General features: G+C 37.0%; 1 protein-coding gene and 1 long non-coding RNA gene across 2 annotated transcripts in view; both read right to left on the bottom strand.

Moving 5' to 3' along the window:
• Positions 1–21,083, bottom strand: part of LOC309498830 — a 178,966-nt gene that overhangs the window by 120,460 nt on the left and 37,423 nt on the right. The window lies entirely within an intron of this gene.
• lix1 (limb and CNS expressed 1) lies at positions 5,591–16,060 on the bottom strand. The gene is made up of 6 exons (XM_082171737.1): positions 15,758–16,060; positions 12,376–12,539; positions 9,645–9,785; positions 8,927–9,022; positions 6,716–6,793; positions 5,591–6,418 (listed from the first exon to the last, which is right to left on the bottom strand). Exons 1-6 carry the CDS (start codon positions 15,798–15,800, stop codon positions 6,029–6,031), a joined length of 912 nt encoding a protein of 303 aa, XP_082027863.1. The 5' UTR covers positions 15,801–16,060; the 3' UTR covers positions 5,591–6,028.

Below are 21,083 nucleotides of genomic sequence, written 5' to 3' on the forward strand. Positions count from 1 at the left end.
TTCCTATTTACTGTGCATGTCTATTTAACTTCAATCTCATTGCACATTGCATCTTGGTATAAATACATTGAGACAATGCCTGCTTAAACATAACATTTTCCAATTAATGAAAAGATTAAGATTAAGACCCCTAAACCAAGGGTGAAGAGTAATCACTCACTGACAAGCTGGTAGAAATGTGTGATGTAACCTTGCCTGGACTCTAAGGATTGTGGCAGTCATAATCACCTTTTGATGACTTTCAGTTCACGCAATGCAAGAGTGAATGTCAATTTATCGTAGCAGAAGCGAAACTAAATAATACTTCACGCAAAGGTGATGAACAAACGACAAGGAAGCACAAATTTAAAATTCACACACACAAGAGTAAATACAAACGAGTTTGTTGTTGGTTGCCAACAGCACAGCAGCTCCAGACAAACAATGACACTCAAACCCAGTGTTACTCACGTATGGAGTTGAATCAAAGCAACCTCCCCGTCTGTTTTCAGGCCTTCCCGCTTGGCTCACTCCAGCGCTGGAAAGCTTTTCTAAAATTAACACAGTCCTAAAGCTGTTTCCTGATAAAATCCCTTCATTTTCCAGTGATATTTTTATGAGCTCTTTTGTAATGTCTCTCTGTCATCTCACTTTCTACAGTCTTTCTTCAAATCTCCCTCTTGCTCATTCTCTCTCCTCCACCGTCATACGCCCCCTAATGCTGATTGGCTACACGTTAGTTGTGTCTTGTGTCTGTCCGACCAACTTTCAAACAGCATTTTTCAAATATTGCTTACCCCACTGTCACAGGCCGGCTCATAGCCTGTGGCAAAAAATGAGGGGACACGAGCAACAGGTATAGGCTAATCAAAAAGGTTTTCTTTATCGTAAACCAAAAACTATTAACTTTAAACAAAGAAAAAGAAATGAGGTGTGAGAATGTCATAATGTAAGGTGTATGTAAAGTGCAGGGATGCATGAATCTGTGTGTGTGAAACTAAGGGTGTTTTCACACCTGAAAGTCTGCACTAAGGTCTGACCCAAAGGTCATGTTTTGATACATTGTATACATTCGGTTAGTTTTGGTTTGGTTTCACATTGCAATTATGCGAGCGCACTAAAGAACTTTACATGACGTAATTGCGTCATCATCTATGTGGGCTGCATCTTGACATTGATTGGTTTTTAAACGACGTGCATCTGACGTCAGCGTGTTGTCAGTTCGGCGGGTAACTTTGACAAGAATGAATGAACAGACATATATTGTTGCCATTATACTTTTATTATGGCGGCATTACTCCCTGCAGCACCAACTATACTCGAGGCTAGTTCAAATTCGCCAAATGAACGTCCTCGTTGTGCGGACATTTTATCGTCGCCGGCAGGACGCAGGACGTGTGTGAATAAAAAAAAATGCTTTCACACTAGAAACAAACCAAACCTTTGTTCAGTTTGATCCGGACCGAGACTACCTCTTTTCGTCTGACCAAATTTTGTCCGTTTGGTCCGGGGGAGGTTTCACACCTGTAATTTAATTTGATTCGGATCAAACTGAAAGTCCGAAAAACAAGGTAGGTGTGAAAGGGCCCCAAGTAAAACTATAAAGGAACAAAACAAAACAGGATCATACCTTTGCTGCGTTCCAGTCCACTTTTAGACACGCACTTGCGAACTTCCCTAAGCACTTCCCCTTGGGGGAATCCCTGCCGCCATTTTGAAGTGCGTTCCACTTCGTGAAGTGGACGAGGGAAGTTTATATGGACAGACCCTCGTTCCCTCGATTTTGACCGAGGGAGCGAGTCTGCTTCAAATGTACACTTCAGGCACCTATATGTCCCACAATGCAGTACGGTTGTGACGTCACCACATATCTCATCTAATCACCACCACAACAGACAACTCTATGATATATTAATAATATATATTTTTAATTTAAAACAACCCAAACACACCTATAAACATTTGGATGCTGCATTAAACAAATTCTTAAAGGGACATTTTTTTAAAATAATAAATCAACTCCACAGCTGATTCCAAGTGATCAAGGGCTTAGGACGTTCCAATTCAGCCCATTGCAGTTTCCGCCAGTAGTGAGCACTCGCAATGACGTACATCCGAGTGAACGAGACGGAGGGAAGTTTGCGAGTGAAGGGCATGATAATTTTGGACTGGAACGCAGCACTTGAGGAGCAGAGAGAGAGGGAAGAGTGGTTAGTGAGGCATGCAGTTTAAATACCCTGAGCCCAGGTGGCTCCAATCACTAACAACCCTCCTCTGCCTGCAGGAGGAACCGCCCCTGCAAGGCAGAGGAGGGGCTGTGACACCACCTTTAAGCCAGGACTAGGCTTTAGTTCAGTTAGGACATTTAAGTATCTTTTATAAACATGCCTTAGAAAAAAAACATTACTGGTGTGCATTTTGAGACAAGATAATGACAGTGACATATTTTAAGATATGTCAGTGCAAGTTGCGTTCAGTTAAAACAGCTCAAACATGCATTATAGTCTGGGACTATCTTAAGCCTTGTCTGTTTAACCAGGGAAAGGTGAGTAAATAATGACAGAATTCAAATATTTTATTTTTTATTACACTTTTAACAACATATCCTAAAACAGAACCCAACATAATGATAGAGGACTGCGTAGCTGTCAGTTTAATGAGGACACTGGAATGAGGGAAAAGGCGAGGGAAGGGTGAGATGTCCTTCGCTGGGTGAAGAGTAGGAGAGTGGGTGTGTTGGAAGAGATGTCAAAGGAATAAAGGGCCACATGGCGTTCACGCTGAGCCCTGCTTCACTCAGCATGCTGTTGCACAGACGCCTTGACAGGAACTTCCATGCAAGGTTAAAAAGATGCAAAATTATGAACATACAGAATGGGTCGGTCTGTCTTTCTGCATAGCATGGGACTGAAGCACAGCTCTCCTGGGATTTCAGATACCACACACTGCAGGCTTTGCAGAAACAGCATTTACACCGGCACCAAACGTGAGTGGATGGCAGTTGGAGATTGCAATCGCGGTGGGATTTGTGTGAAAATGGAAAGGTGTGTTCGCAGCTGAGAGGAGACAAATAGCCAAGCGCCTCTCACTTGTTGTCTTTCACTTTCAATCATCACAATAGATTCTTGTTCCACTTGAAGGACAGAGCAAAGATAAAAGAAGCAAAAATGAACCAATATGTGATTTTAATAACATTGAAAAGGTTAATACCTAAGGTTAAAAATGTAAATGTCTTTTATTCAATTTCCCATAATGTTCTCATGAAGTTAATAAATCAGGGCATGAGAAACACCGTTTCCAATGCCATTTAAAATCTTTATCACAATATGCCATCAAAATAGATTTGATTTGTGTGGTCCTCCATCTGTCTGGTTATTAATTCAATATTGAAACAGGAAATATGATTTTCGTTCCCTTTGGTCAGCTTCAAACAACCACTGAATGAAATAACTCTAATGCTCTCGATCTCATTGTCATTTCCTATCAGCCCAATGCCCGGAATGATGTAATTTACATCTCATTGTCCTGAGAAGGAAAAGAAAGGAGAAAGTCACGCTTTTCAATTTGAAAGCGAACATTTTTTTTCCGCTCGGTAAATTAAAGAAAGGCGGCTCTACCGATGGCTTTAGTCCTTTAGGTGCCTGACAATCACTGAATCTGGAAAATTGCTCTCCCTCCCAAGAGTACCGTGTACCCTCTAAAACAGCCAAAGACGTCATTATCCCACTCCTTTTCCCATCTGTAGGTCGACTAGATATATCATACCTCAAGGAGTGAAAAAAGGGAGAAAAAAAACTGCAAATTGGCATGAGTGAATGTGTGAAAGCAGTGCGTTACAGAGAAGCTGCCTTGTTGTGTAATTAGATAATTTATGCAAAATCATGCAATGAAAAGTGATTCAGGGTGAATAATAATGAGGCCTTTGCAGAATAAGATTGTGTAGGATCTGCAGATGAGCAGATGATTTTAAACGAAGAAAAAAAGAAGCAAAAACACCTCCTCCATGCAGCGTGGCTCTTTTGTCACAATGGGATCTTATTGCTTGTTAAGCCGCAAAAGGGAGAAAATAACAAACTTAAAGCCCAGTTCAAGTAGAAGAAAATTAGAGAGGGGCAAATTAGCATCTTATATAACATTATCAATTCCCACTAAGTGCACTTTATGAGGACGCATTGGCCTACCCATCGCTGTAGCTCAAGATTTTTTGGTTTAGGTTCAATAGTCTCCTAGCAACCACTGTGATGAAAAACATAATAATAAAGTTGAGCAAAACAAGCACTATTATGGCCTAGTTTTTGTGCACATCTTTGTATCCATCCACTTAATTTGTCACTGACATTTTTACATGATTTTAATAGATTTTCAGTCATTAAATTTAAAGTAGTCAAAACCAAATTGCAATGAACTTATAACTAGCTGTCAACTTTTATTTTTATGTAAAATTTTGTGTACTTGTTTTTTTTTAGTGTAGGGGTGAGCGGGGCACAACCTAACGCGGGACTAGTTGTAACACACTTGTTGTAAATACTTTCGCACATGCAAGCATGACAACATTTTGTGTACTAGTTTCCATATCAATATAGAGAAAGATTTTCACCAAAATTCAGAAATCTTTGGAAGATATCCCTGAACATTTATTTAACCATGGCAAAAGTAAATTTCTTACTTGTGTTAATTTTTCATCTCTGTTTTTTTGTGTTTATTTAAAATTAGACAAATCTGATATTATTTTAATCTCCAATCTGTAGTTGAGATTCTATTCTTCTATACTTTTATGAATTATTGAGAAACCATGAGAAAAGGGTGAAATAAAGACTGGGAGTCAATGTTCAGAAATTATTAATTAATATTATGATTTTAACCATGCTGTTTTGTGGTGTGTTTGTTGTCAAACTCAAACATTTTTTTTTTTATTATTATTATTAAAAAATGCCATTATTTTATATGAAAACTTAATAATTGTAGTTTATTGAGAAAATATATGACTTTGTTTTGTATATTTTTTGATTGGATCAGATAACATTTTAAGCTGTCATATGTTTATGTTACAATGTGCCCCTCACATTTACAACGTGCCCTACCTATGGGGCATGTTGTCACATTTCACTTCCATTCTTTTGGGGTAAATCAAGAAATAAGTATGCACTATATAAATGAAACAAAACCACATAATTGTACTAGACGTGTGAAATTAATGTGGGAAAAAATAAATACTCTGAACCCTAAGTAGGTTTACACAAACTGAGAAAGACAAAAAGCATTATTGTACCCCACTCCCCTTACATTATCTCAAGAAAATATGGTGGATTTGTTTACTATAATGAGATTAGTGATTGTTGCTCCATTAGTGATGTTTTCCCCCTGTCCATTTGTTGTTTTAGGTCTATAATATGATCTAAACCATCACATGTAAAAATCACCATCAAAAGCTCGACAAGAAACAGTGACAATCATGTTATGCATTGTAGTCACCACAGGAAGCCATTTAGTCAAATGTACTCAAAACATTGCAAATCTATTCACAATTTTTTCTACAAAAGACTAATTTTAATGAACAAATGTTCAGTAGAAGTTTATTAGGTGTGTGCAACTGTTCATTTGTTTGGAATAAAAAAAGAGCTAATCACAGTTCCAGTCAAGGGCGTTTAATGAATAACGACAGAGCTGTTAGCGCTTTGTCCTGTTCAGTTAGGAACACGGTTCTTTATTTTAAAAAGTACAGAAACAGCGCCCTCTACTGGCAGACTAGCAGAATATCAAAATAACGACAATGCAAATGTCCTCGTGCTACAACACCTTTTATAGTAGATAGCTGTAGTCTCTAAATATCTGTAGAAATTAAACACCAGCTTGTTTATTGTTATTTTAAATGATCACATGTACAGAACATTTTTACTGGCCTTTTTGTGTATCAAAATGTAATGTAAATAAAGAATATGCGCTAAAAACATCTAATGTTATGAAATAAGCCTGAAAAATGTATATTGAAACCACATGAAACACTTTTTAAAAAAACATTAAAAAGTCCAATATGTACAGTATATTCATTTTATCTAGTTTCCACTGATTCTTCATCACTCCCCTGAGAGTAAAACTGCCCGTGCTCTGAAGGATCAGTCATACTCTCCTCCAGACAGAGTCCCTCCTGAGCGTAGTACTCAAATTCAGTTTCTTCTCTCCAGGACATCTCCTCATTGTGGTAGCCCTCCAGATCCTCAGCATTAGCGTGACTGAGGGCTAAGCTCAGGATTTCTCTTTTCTCCTTGTAGAAGCGGAGTTCCCTGCCGGTTCTCCTGGCCTCCGCCAGCTCCTTCATGGCCAGCTGCAGCTCTTGGGACAGCAGACCGGAGGATTTCTGCTCTTTCTGTAACCAGTCCAGCGCCATGTGGCTGCGCGTACGCTCGTCCAGACGCTGCTGTGAGTAGTAGTGGATCACGTCCTGTAAAAGAGACAATTAAACAAGAATGAGAAGGTTTGACATCAAATTCACAGCATTGGATCTATTGACAGTAGCCTATAGGGACTTGAGAACAGGCTTTTTTTTACTGGGGTAAAAAAGCAAAACCCAGCAACCTCATAGCAACACACTAAAACACTCAGAGCACCTTTGTACCTTCATGGAAACACCCTGGCAACCACCGACAGCACTCTAGCATAATGGTGGTGAACTATGCACAGCATTACTCACATTTTCTTCATGGATTCCAAAGGATTCCAAAAAGCGAGTTATTCTTACCTGGCGGCTACATCTCATCTCCCGAAAAGCCTTCAGAGTGCCATTCCAGTGCAATAGTTGAAAAACTGTCATTATTTCCTATGAAAAAGAATGTATTTGAAAACAGTCAAAAAGATATTATATTATACCTATTTCTATAACTAAAAGGCCTACAGTTTGTGTTGATGTGAAGACAAAGATACATTGCTGGAAGCCAGTGATCAGTTTATAAAGTTTTAAATATGGATATAAAAAAAAATATGGCTTCAAGAAGTCAGGCTCTACTCACTCGCCTTATAATGCTAGGAAGAGCCTGCAGGATATTATTTAATATAACTTAATATAACTTTGGACTGTGTTCGGTTGAAAAAAGAAAGTGAGTAAGTAAATTGAGGGTGAGGAAATAATTTTTGGGTGAACTATTCCTTTAACTTGTCAAAGATATTTGAGGCAAAATTTCAAAGTATTAGAACAAAGCGTTTAGGTATGTTCACCAGAACTAAGAGGCCTAGAATTTGTGTTGATGTAAATAATCAAAATCTCCGAGACATCATCAAAATGATGTTTATTTTTGAAACGTGTTGATCATATTTAACACATTACGGTGTCTAAACAGATGCGTATTGCTTTAGCATTTTTTTCTTCAGTGATGTCAAACTGTGGATTAGTGTAGACGGAGTGTGAAACAGAGCTCCATTGTGCGCACAGTGTGAAAATTATCAGGGGGTTTTTTTCCTACATGAATTTGTGCTCATCTATAGGTTCTGGAAAGCATCCACAAGTAGATTTTGCTCAGCGTTTGTAAGAGAAAATGGTATCCTAGTCGTTCATCATGAAGTGAAGAAAGCAGCTATTTGTCCCGTTTTCACACGTTTGACAGATGAGCAGCATGAGTAAAGTTTTAACCGCATAAAAATTATATATAGCATTTATAGCAGCTACTATGAAATATTTGCATGTGAAACATCAGCCTAATTATGGAGTTATATATCACAAACTAGCTGAAGCTTTCAAGTTTCAAAGAGGACACAATAGCGCCATAAAGGTATCGATAAAGTGGTTCATGACTGGTTCCAATTCTAAATTCTGAAGTTATATAATACATTTTGTGTGAGAATTGGACTGAAATTTAAGTCAGGAACACTTTATTTTAGGGGTTCAATTCTCACTATTAACTAGTTGCTTATTAGCATGCATATTACAAGGATTGGCTGTTTAGTGCTTATAAAGCAGATATTAATGCTTTATTCTGCATGACCTTATTCTACATCCCTTAATCCAACCCAATACCTAAAGTTAAACGCTACAAAAACTACCTTACTAACTATTATTAAGCAGTAAATTAGGAGTTTATTGAGGCAAAAGTCATAGTTAATAGTGAATATGTGTTCCCCATACAAAAGTGTTACCTTTATGTCATTATTCACAGATAATCTTCCCTTCCCCTCGAACTGTTAACTAATGTAAATGGATCACTGACCAATGTCACATGTTCGTACAGAAATCATTCTAATATGCTGATTTTGTGCTTAAGAAACATTTCTTATTATTAACCATGTTGAAAAAAGACGTGCTGCTTAAGATTTTTGTAGAAACCGATACATTTTTTGTCAGGATTACTTTGTCAGAATGAATAGAAAGTTCAAAAGAACACCATTTATTTGAAATAGAAATCTTTTGAAACATTATATCCTTCACGACCATGATCTTTTGATTAATTGAATGTATCCTTGTACAATAAAATAAAAAAATTAAAAAATTATTCCCCAATCGTTTAAATGGTAGTAAATATTAATTCACTCAAAGGATCTAATTCAAAATTATGATTCTCTGATGTGTCATGTATCAGGGCTCATATTAAATGACAATCATTGAAAAACATGTGCATTGTAGTCTGTACCTCACATAAAGCTATCATAACTTCTGAAAACTTGGAATATAGTCACAGTAGTAATATGGACTAATCTTATGATGCTTTCATGGTGCTTTTGTATCCTATTTGAAGCTTGAAACCTCCAGTCCCCATTCATTGTCATTGCATGGAAAACCGCATCTGGAACATCATTCAAAATACCTTCTTTTGTGTTCCACAGAAAACAGAAACTGACAGAAAGTCGTACAGATTTAAAATGAGTTCCAGCTAGACCAGCAGCACCTGACCAGCATAAACCAGTCTGGACCAGCTGGTCTTTTCAGAAGGGCAACATAAAGGCTGTTTTTGTTTTTTCTAACCTGAAATTCCAGCATGGTTCTCCCAGTGTTCAGCTCCAGCATGAGGCAGTATGCTCCTATACTAGTACCGGGGTCAGATGCATCTGAAATGTTACCCTGTGAACAGTGGGACACAATGACTTACAGACGCGTCATCACTCAGCCCGAGCAGACACAAATACAGAAGGAGGTCTGGGTTTCATTAGACACCCCTTTGCTTTGTAATTCAGTCGGAGCAACTTGTCTTTATTGTTGGAGGAGAAAAGGCCGAGACTGCGGAGGATAAATGACATGAGAGTGAAGGGAGACCACACATGCACACCTACACACACACACACACACACAGAATGTGAAAAACTTGGCAGCTACTTTCAGGTTTGGGGTGAGGGAGGGTGGCATGACTTTTTTCCTCGTAGAGTTTTTTCTTTTGGTACAAAGCCAATTTATCATTGGAATTGCTTCTTGGCTCTTAATTTTAAGGAATAGAGCCAGAGCAAGGACATGGTTCTATAACTACAGTGGGTGGCCTTCCGTACTTCCAAACTATACAGTTTCTATAGACTGGAAAGCTTTAGTTCTGTATACACAAAGAGTAATCTACAACTGAGCAAGAATGTACCAATGAAATTAGTTGCTACTGTTAATAATGTATGCACTGGACAAAAAGTCCTAAACATTTTGTAAATCTCAGCGGTGTAAATGGCAAACTGTTGATAAGCAGCTTAGTAGTGAGACTCACGCTTGTGGTGCTGGCGGCTTCTTTCACGCTGCATGATATGAACTCAGGAGTGATGCGGCGGCAGGGCAACTCATTAAACGTGGAGTTCATCAGAGCGATACGAGCTGCGTCACGTCTGGCCTCTGCTTTACTGTAGCAGTACTGTCAGTGAGAGAGAGGCTTTCAGTTTATCATCATCATGAAATGCTGAAATATGATCATTTGCACTGATTGGGCAGTCTTTAGGATTTATTTTACTCTTGATAACACAAACACTCTAATTGGACTTCAAAGGAATTGTACACCCCAAAAAATGATACGGTCACAATGATTAACATCAAGGAGGTCATCAGTGAATGATGGCATACATTTCAGTCCATTTCTCACAAAAAGCTACTGTGTGTCGTCATTAGACTGACAATGCAGCATTAGTTGTGTGGGACACTTTTTTTAATGCTTTTGTGTCATTTTATTGAGCAATCAGCTTGGTGAAATTAAAGGTATACACGCTACTTCTTTGTGTCTATGAGTGTTTACCGAGCTTGATGAGTGAATGATCCGGAAAATAGTTCACAAATATAATTTGTTTAAATTATTACTGCCTTTAGTTATTATTTTGGAATTAATGTAAAAACACTAACTCGATAAAATTTATATTTGGTAACCAGGGAAATGTGACAACATTAAGTGTGTCACCGTTATGTTCAGTTAGTTTCTGTTTTCAGATTCCCGCCACTCGTTTGTCTCCTTGGTTACCGTCATTATTAGTTTGTTTGTTTCATCTTGTTTGAGTTTCTATTTAAGTTGTACCCTCACATTCATTCCCTGTCTGGTGTCTCTTGTGTTTATGCGTGTTGCCACCATCTGTTTGCCTTTTGGATATTTGTAATTAAACTCACGTTGGAACTTTATTCTTCTGTCTGCCTGCCTGCAACCTAGTGTGACAAAGTGTAACTGGGACATGAATTTACCTTTAATTAATTTAAATAAACAAAACATTTTTTTTTACGATTTGTGTAACCCCAGTGACGAGTAGGTTTAGGGGCTGGGTCAGGGGTAGGACATTCGTAGGAATTCATAAAATATGAAGTATGTAAAAAAAAATTTGCTCACCTTGAAAATATGTACGAATTGTCGCGAGATCCTGTTGGGTTGGGTTTAGTTTAGTCAGTTGTTTTAATGTTTGTGTTTAGTTAGTGTTTTCTCTTACATATCCCTGTGTTCTAATTATTTTTGGATCGTAAACAAAGTCTGATTGAATCTCCTTCGTCGTGCTGACCAGAAGTGCGAAACAATATTCTAACAAGTATCTTATTCTGTATTTAAGTAATAAGTATTCTTTTAAAAAAAGTAGGTATAATGCTTCAGTGTAGTTCTTCTCAAGAGCAGCCATTCATTGTCATTGCATGAAAAAGAGCAGTCAGTACAGCCTTCAGAATATCTCCTTTTATGTTCCATGCAAGTGAGAAAGACATACAGGCCTGGAACATGAGAGTATGTAAATGACAGAATTTTAATTTTAGGGTGAACAAATCCTTTATGTTAAACCAGTCCTCAAAAACATGTCTTAAACACAGAGTCATGCAGAATCACAAGATTATGTTAGATGATGTCTGTGAACCACAAACTGCTGAGATTAGTTTCTGGATTTGTAATATTTCTGAAAACCTTTACTGTGCAAAATAATTATCAGGCCATAACATTTACAAGCAGTGCTGGGATGAAGATGGAATCCTGAGATTTGTTGAGAATGTTTTGAGGATATAAGATATAAGAAAAAAAAAAAAGAAGTGCTGGGCTGTTGCCCAAAAGCATTGGAAGAGATTGTAGAAACCCTTAGCATCAATGATGTCTGTGATCTACTTATAGGCTTACTATGCTTTTGGGAAATGCAGCCCAGGTCTTTGATCTAAAAAAAAAGTCCTGTTGGAACCGAGCTACTTTGTGAATGAAATGATCAGTATAAAGTGTGAGAGTATTTCCCATGTGCTCAACCCCTGATCAATGATGATTTCTTTCTGCAGTAGTATCACTGAAGTGGTGATTCCCTGGTGTGCTTCAATTCTCTCCAAAGGGCAGCAGCTAGTACAGAATTTCCCACAAATAACAGTAATTTCAAATAGAAACCATGGTAACAACATCAGAGGTTTAGATAAATGGGCCATTGCAGTGGTGTTTTTCATGCATTATAATGTCAACGTCAGATAGATGTTTCAAACGAAGGACTGGTGTCATATTCTTTAGAAAATACCCCCTGATTCCTAGTTTATTTTCAAATAGTTCAATCATAGAAGAAAACAAAACCATTTCAGAATAACAAGATCTGTTCCCAATCATGTCACGCACTTCACAATGACAGATGAACAAATAAACTCATTTATTTTCAAGATTAATTTCAAAGAACATTCCATTTCAACTGAAGTAAAATGCCACATACTGATTCACGGCTGGCAGGAGTAATTTAGCAAATAAGAACCACCTGTTGGCCCTCCTCATTTTCACACAAGAGCCTCTTCTTGTATGGCTGAACTGAATAGCCTACTGATGAGTTCAGAAAGACTCTAGATCTGGTTTACTTATGGAATTTAACTAGAATTGTACCAAAATGAAGGGATTAAAGGTAATTTGAAATAAATATTTTGCTGAATTATATTTTTTAAAAATCACATTAGAAAGGGTGCCTGTATGAATTTATCCAATACAGTACATCCCAAATAAAAATGGAGTGGAAATTTTATTTCAGTTCACTTACCTTAACATTTCCGAAGCAGCTGCCACCTGGTAAGGTGACGTAGCACATGTAGGGCGGGCTGGGTGAGGGAATGGACTCATAGACGACCAGATTCTCTGTCTCCGTCATCACACCTTTCACTTGTTTCTGCTCCCAAAACTTGTGAAGCATTCCCACAACATTCACTATAAGCAAGAGCAGGAAAAGGAGAATCTTTAGAAATGTGATCACATACATTTTGATGTGCACAATATGCATCACTACAAGTAAGGAAGTATGATTTCTCTCACCCAAGACATAATGACTTTTACTGTACAAACGGTATATTGTATCCCCTAAGAAAACTTTCTGCAAAAAAAAAAAAGTCCTCACAAGTTAAAAAAAAATACTGGTATTTTTTATACTTGTGGGGGCATTTGGTCCTCATAATATTGGAAATATCTGGCACACACACACACATTGGGTTTCCATGTTTCATGGGGACTTTAAATAGGCATAATGGTATTTATACTGTACAAACTGTATATTCTATCCTCTAACTCCTAAACAAAACCATCACAGAATACTTTCTGCATCTTTACATTTTCAAAAAAACAAGATTTAGTATGATGTATAAGCGGTTTATGCATGCACGCACACACACACACACACACACACGCATAAAACTGTCATTATTTAATCCCCCTCATGTTGTTCCAAAACTGATTTATTTTCTTCTTTCTTCTGAACACAAAATAAATTATGAAAAATGTCTTCATGCAAGAGAAAGAAGCTCATATAGGTTTGGAACGATACAAGGGTGAGTAAATCATACATTTTCATTTATGAGAGTGAAGTATCCCTTTAAGATGATTTGTGATGAATTCAGTATATTGAGTATTTAATGTAAATCTTGTCTGTTAGTATTCAATCTTTTACCTCACAGATCACTAAGTTGCAGAGGTTCAGTTGTTTATAATGTCTAAGAGTCTGAGTGGTTACATAAGAGGTTTTTGACTGCTGTGTTTATTGAAATTGTGCCTGTTAATCAAACAAACTTAGTTCAGACAGTGTCACTTTTATACTGATAAAATTGTATACTGATCTATGGCTCTGATACGCAGATCTAAGTCGCCCGACACGTTAGTCGTAATCATTGCAACAGGCAAATGAATGTTAAAGTGCATGATTCATCATTCAGCATTTACATTGAAATAAAAGACTTTTCTCTTTAAAGTATGCTCAAAAATAGATTCTGCCCAATTGGCTTGTCAGAGTGAAATTCAAACAGGAAGTTAAATTCTGCAGCATTTAAAGGCATTGTTCACTCAATGAAAATTCAGTGACCATTTAATCAGTCTCATGTCGTTCTGAACCTGTATTTCAGACTTTATTTTTCTGTGGAAACACAAAAGAAGGTATTTTGAAGAATGTTGTTAATGCTCTCTCTCTCTCTTTTTTCTCTCCATACAATGAAAATGAATGGGGTCCAAAACAACACTGGGCCACGCTGACTTTTGTGATATAGACAAAATACACTGTAACATTTTGTAAAGGAAAGAAAGGCATACAGGTTTGAAACGACTTGAGGATGAATAAACAATGACAGAATTTTCATTTTGAGGTGAACTATCTTTTTTAGTGAGAAGTGACATGGTGTATTTCCCAACATACATGATACACATGTACACATTTTGCAGACACTTTTATCCAAAGCAAGCCACATTGCATTCTAGATATACATTTCAGTTCATGCAATGAACCCCTTAGAAATTGAACTACAGCCAGTTTGAGCTACAAGAAAGCATCCCTAAAATTTTGGATTATTCGGTTACAACTTTGCAGAACTATTTTAAATCACTTTTATGCTGTACAATCATAGAGAAACCAAAAGATAAATATTATTAATAATTTCATTTGTTCGTTGTAATTTTACTTACTTTAACGCATCGCTGTTAAAACCCAATTGTTTACCTTGATGTCTGTCTTTCCATTTATACCAACATCCACTGTAACATTAGTGTGACGCCTGTCCAGCATCAGCACATGGAATCATTTTCCTAGCAAAACAAACAGGTGTCCGTGGACACATCAGGGAGTTGTGGTGTGATTTCAGTGTTTCACACCCACAGTAAGTGCAATGTTTGTGCAGTCTTGCTTTAATCAGCTCAAGCATATAAAACACAACCCCCTCTAAAGGGGTCAGCAATAATATTGAGAAGGGGAACCAAAGGTATATTTTTATAAAAATACCATGAATGTGGGAACACAGACTTGTTTTTACAGCATGACATTTTCCAGCTTTTTGTTTGTTTGAAAGAGTCAGCTGCTGCGAGCACCGCCCAGTCTATGTTTGTGGTTCAACACACACTACGTGAGTGTTTAATTCCAGTCTCCTGGTGTATGAACTGCCTTGTTTCAGCTGAAGTGGAACAGAAACAAAAGCTGTGTCTGTGAATGATTGAGCTTTGGTTTAATCAAATGGTTGATGTGACTGTATTTCATCAAACACTCCTAAAATCTAAGTGTTTTTTCACTGTGTCCTCCCCTGACTATTGCTAAACAATGTTTGTTAGTTACTTTTTGCAGTATCATCCTTCCTATTTAGTGGCAGCCATAGGTCATAGGCGGCACATAAGGTCAATGTTCAGCACAGAGCACTGCCCCAATATAGAATACAACTAAAACAAATGTAAAACTGCACTCTTCAGCAATGTTATTTAAAATACTTGCCCACAAATGTTTGAATGTTTGACCAAAACACATTAAATAATCAAAGTAATATTGTGTATTACAATAGTTTTCTATTTTAATATATTTTAAAGATAACTTATTCCTGTGATGTCAAAGCTGAATTTTCAGCATCATTACTCCAGTCTTCAGTGTCACATGATCCTTCAGAAATCATTCTAATATGCTGATTTGCTGCTCAAGAAGCATTTCTTATTAATATCAATGCTTAATATACTTGTGAAACAATTGTCAATTTTTTTTTTTACAATTTATTTAAAGATTTAAAAAAGATCAGCATTTATTTGAAATAGAAATGTTTTGCAACATTATAAATGTCTTTACTAGCATTTTTTATCTATTTAATCAGAGGCAATTTATTAAATTGTCATTAGAGCAATACTCTACTTTCTGCACAACGTTCTGCACTTTAAAGGATAAATACATATCATGAGCCATCTCTTCATAATACACATAAAGAGTTGAGCCACCCGAATAGAGAAATCCCAGAATTAATCTAGAGCCAGCCATTATTTATTTCAATATATATATATATATATATATATATATATATATATATATATATATATATATATATATATATTGAGATACTGCATTGCTTCTTCATGCCAGTAAAGAACATGAAGCACAAGGTGAAAGCTCAGAACATCCACACTTGCTATGTCTTACTCACAGTCTTTGAAGGTTCTGTCATCATCAGAATCTGGTCCAGACATGATTTCCAACTACAAGTCTCACACGTCCTAATCCTCCTTCTCCGTTTCCAGCTCTCACATGCTCTGGAGAAGTTCAAAACATCAGTTAAGCTCCAGAAAGGGTGAACATGTGGAGGTCCCCTATTAGCCTTCTCCTCTCTAGTCCCAGAGCAGTCTGTGGAGCCCTATTACGCCGGCCCCCGGGGGTTCTCTTCAGTGGCTGGCCCACCTTTTGTCAAGGGTTGAACTAATTAGCTGTGAGGTTGGTTGTTGCACTGCACTCCCTTCACACACACTCTCAGCACATACACACTCTCACAGCCTGTTGCACACTCCCACTCGACTGAGTCGAATAAGCCCTGGCCCAGGAATGCAGCCCCCTTCTCCCATTCATTCACAGCATGCCTCTGCCTTCTCCTTCACAACACGCTTTACATACGCAGTGCCCAACAACTCACTGAAAAAACATCCAAGATGGACAGCAGACAACTGACTGTTTTATTGACCACTTAAATAGCTGTTTAACTTAACAAGATCCTGAAATTGGTGGGGAACAAAACATTTAAAATGTAATTATAAATCATAACATTAAATTGCAAAGAGACTCTCCACTGCCCTTGTAATATACAGTAACCCCAAAATAGATGGACACTTGCGTTAAAGGATAGTTCACCCAAAAATTCTTTATTATTACCAGATCACTAGTAGTTCTTGAATGACTACTTGAGTAATTAGTGATGCATTTTATGTTCTGAGTCAAATAAATGAATAAATACTATCTTAAAGAACTACTAGTGATCTGGACCATTACTTTAAAGTGAAAAGATGTTTTTCACTTTAAAATAATGGTCCAAATCAGAAGTAGTTCCTGCATAGTGACTAGGTAACACTTGAGTAATTAGTTATGCATTTTATGACCACGTTGAGAGTAAAAAAAGACAATTGCTAACGTCTCAGACACATTAATGTTGTGATTAGGCCTAGTAATTAATTAGTAATGCTTTATAATTTGTCATAATTACCTATTAGTTCTTAATGATGCCAATCTCATAATCATTGATTACCTAATAAGGAACTATCTTAGTCCTAAATTTGATATACTTACTGATTAGTTAAACTTGTTTCCATAGTTAATAGCTGAAGTGTTAATGTACTACTCATTAGTCCCGCATTACTTCCTGCATAGTACATAGTAATGACGGACAATTATTCTAAAGTGTTACCGAATGTTGGTAACCAAACAGTTGCTGGTCCGCAGTGACTTCCATAGTATGGAAACAAAACAAGAAAAAAAAACACTATTGAAGTCAATGGGGACCAGAAACCGTTTGGTTACCCACATTCTTCAAGTATCTTCTTTTGTGTTCAGCACAAGAAGGAAATAATACAGGTTCAGAACAACTTGAGGGTGCGTAAATGATGACAGAATTTCCATGACTGAACTATCCCTTTAAGCCCACCTAAAAACAAAATTGTAATATTAGTATTAAATATAAAATGATTAAAACGTGACTTTTTTTTTTTAAACAAAGTGCAAACATGCCTTTTAAGAATAACATTTCACAAAAAAAACATGAACTACACCTGGTTACAGGACACCTGTGTGAACATGAGGAGAACTGACTGTCCACTAAAAAAAACACCTTTAGACCACTTCATTAAAAGTCATTGCAAAATTGGTTCAGAAAAGTGAAATTAGTTCTGAGAACAGCTCTTGTGTCATTTTGTATCTAATTAAATGACATTTAGACATTTTTAGATGCGTCTTAGGAGTCCAAAGAGGAGTCCTGTGTGTGAAAAACATATATTATTAATGCAAATGTCCATGTTGTACTGAAACCTTTGTTAGTTTTTGTGGATTCATTGTCAAACCCAGTGCTAAGCTTGTTTGTGGTTTTTGTTTGCTTTTTATTTATTTTTTAGATTGTGATATAGTCTAAGAATTGATTCTGCTCAGACAGCACTGTGTAGTCTATGAGAAAACATTTCAATTTAGCATCTCTGAATGCTTGAATGCCTATTGTTCCTTGAACAAATCCAAGTGGCGGACAGCATTCCTCTGAATGGTTCACTCAGTCTGGTGAACTAAAAGCACACTTTATTCCCTCTTCTCCACTTAGCATCCATGAGCCTACTTCCTCTATGTTCGAAGCTCAATTCACTTTACATCATTGCCTAAACCACATTTTTCACGAATCTGATGCCCCTTTTTTAACTTTCTTGTGTCTTTCGTTCTTGGGAATAAGGGCACCATTCAGAGTCGAGCTCTATTATGAGACTGCCTTGGGAAGAGAGAGAGGTGTTTAGCATAAATGACAATCACAGTATCACAGAAAGGGGGCTTCAGCACTGAGAGAAACACAGCTTGGCAGCTGAAATGACAAAAAGGGACAGGAGAAGAAATATCTTTTTGCAAGAATTAACAGAATGGTTTAATTGGCTGGATGTTGTTTTGTGGGGTGGGGGAGGACCCTATGTTAAATTGTTTTTAACTATTCACTCTCATCTTTGATGATAAATAGCTGCAAGGAATTCACTGGAATGAAAGGACCACCTGGTGAGGGGAACCATGAGGTCACTGAAACTTTCAAGCCTGCAGCTGTCAGATCAAAACCAACCGGGAACTTGAATGTCAATCAAAAAAAAAAAAAAAAACTTGGGTGGGTTGTCAGGGTTGAGTGGCTCAAGGGTTGTTTTTTTCTTTTACTTATCTGACTTCTTTTCTACATCTTTGAAGGCCATGCTCAGTCTGTACAGGAAATAGAGGGGACTTTCAATCCATTCACTTCCATTCATACACATGCATGGATTTTTCTGCATTCCAAAGTTTGGTGAACTCTGACCTGCAAAATTTGTGTCGCGTAAAGACGTGTGGCTCCTAGATGAGTTAAAAAAGCATCAACTTTAAAGTTTGAGGAAATGCAGCTATAGGAAAATGGAGTAGATTGTGTATTTTCATATTTTGGATTTATTATTATTTGTTATATGTTAAATTTATTGTTTTTAAAAAGTAGTGATGACCTTTGCAGCCTCAACAGCATTTACAATGGAAATACAAATATGTAGACCAGGCGTTTTCAAACTTTTTGTGTGTGTGGACCACTATTTGTAATCAAGAATTTTTACGGACCACCTCATAATACACATAATAAAATATGTCTACACAGAGTCCTACCTGAATTAATCTGCACCTCTAAATAGGCTTATAGCTCTAAAACTATCATTGGTCATCACATCAGTACAACAGGCTTGTTAAAAGAAAGTTTACTGCACACAACGGCTGCCACATATTTTATTTATTTATTTACTCAAGCGCCCGAGGGCTTATTTCCATAGCAATGGAGTATGTAATCTATACAGAACACTGGAATATAGTCAACATTTCAAAACCTTTGGCAATTTTAGGGGATTATTAATCTTCAGAGTTTTAGTTTTACAAATCCTCAAAAAGTACCTAGGCTTGAGTTTGTCCACTTAACAGCACATCTGGAAAACATTTCAGAAACGCGAGATCAAGAAACTAACTGGAAATTAAAATAATAACAGGCCTTATTCATTCCATTTATAAACATTTCGTTACTGCCTATGCCTAACTGTGCGTTCACACCGAACGCGAATAGCGCGTCAAATTCAAAAAGGGATCATGTGTCAAATTCGCGCCTACCGCGTCTAGTGATACGCTTGACCACTTTGTATCAATTCGCGCGTCGAGAGCGAAATTGACGCGCGTAAAAACAAAAGTTTGGAGCGAAATTTCGTCCGGTGTGAACGCACCATTGTGATGTGATAATGATAACATATTTGCCTCTGCCCTTTTCTCTTCAGAGAACCTGTTGCTATCCACCGAACCAATGTTGTGGTTCTAACGGCACTGAACTTGAATGTCAAGGCCGAACACCACTAGGCTATTTTAGTAATCACACAATAACTTGACAATTTAATTAAAATGTTATATCAATATAGGCCTACATATTATTCTTTTTTTTTTATGGGAATTTCCTGGTAAAATTAAGGTAAAAAAAAATATTATTTTATTTTGCCTTTCCACGGACCACCTGCAGTACCCTCACGGACCACTAGTGGTCCGCGGACCACAGTTTGGGAATAGCTGATGTAGACTGTCCTGTTATTGATTTAAAAATCACATTTCAAACACAGTTTCTATTTAGTCTTATTTCCTCACTAGAAAGATAAAGAGATAGTTAACCACTAAATAATCGAGATTATGTCATCATTTACTCACACAAATGTTATTCCAAACATGGACTTTCTTTCAGAATTTATGAGCTGCTCTCATCCACTGAAAGCACATGACCAAAGGCTGTCAAGTTCCAAAAATAATAAGTAAATAATAAGTAGCCATAAGCGATATGATAACTTTATGTGAGGAATGGACTCAAATTTATGCTGTTATTCACTGAAAATCTTGCTTAACAATGCTATAAATGATTAAAGAATATGTTTGTCAACTATTCCTTTAACCAGTGACAAAAAGCCAAAAGAGAAATAAAGAAAAACAAAACATACCTTTGATACTTTTGTAGGTCTTTTTCATATGTTTAGGATTTCTCTTACGTTAAGTAATAAGGATGTTCACATGCAGTTACAATCGATCTACAGCAAGTTTTCAAAGCATAAATAACACACTAATCAAATAATGTGTATGACACAAACGCAGAAGCCAGTTGTGAATAACATGTTGGACGAAGCCGAGCTATAATTATATTTTCTATAGGTCTTTCAACTTAGCTAAAGTCGGACTGATGCAATTTCAGGCAGCTTAAAGCGTTTGCATGCTAACAAGAATAAATGTGGGTGGGGTTTGATTTTGTCCATCGGGAATTGTCTGGATTGTTGGATCGTTGTGGGTAGGATTGCTGTTGTCCCGCCCTCACACCAATAAACACATCATCAAAGAAGAAAAGAGATGTTGTTGCGAGATAAGGGAATTTTTTTGACGATTGAGATTTTGAGGTCATGTGAATTAAAAAAATAATGATGTGCACAAATAAATAATTTACAATAAATACTGCAATATTCCATTTAAAAAATAAGAATTGTAAATGTTGATTTCATGGTGACTTTAAGTAAGCTTACTAGCAGCCCATTCAACACAGTCAAGCAGAGTTTGGAGCTTTGTTGACACAACCTGCAGTCTTTCTGGATGAAGTGGTTTTTGTTTAAGCCTCCTGCTGTGGGAAATGTAAACGGTCGAATTCTGACTTTTCCTATTATTTTGATGGAGGTTTTTGCTTTGCTTACTGTTGATCTGAGAACAGATTGTAGTGTCACTTGTGATACTGA

Source organism: Leuciscus leuciscus (genome assembly GCF_965113295.1).
Source record: "Leuciscus leuciscus genome assembly, chromosome: 5".
NCBI classification, from domain to species: domain Eukaryota; kingdom Metazoa; phylum Chordata; class Actinopteri; order Cypriniformes; family Leuciscidae; genus Leuciscus; species Leuciscus leuciscus.

Excerpts from the sequence above, each read along its gene's own strand:
- lix1 (XM_082171737.1), bottom strand. The coding sequence starts at position 15,800 with ATGTCTGGACCAGATTCTGATGATGACAGAACCTTCAAAGACT. Across the intron at positions 12,540-15,757 it reads TGACAGAACCTTCAAAGACT|TGAATGTTGTGGGAATGCTT; the intron begins GTGAGTAAGACA and ends TCTTGCTTATAG. Across the intron at positions 6,794-8,926 it reads GAACCATGCTGGAATTTCAG|GAAATAATGACAGTTTTTCA; the intron begins GTTAGAAAAAAC and ends TCTTTTTCATAG.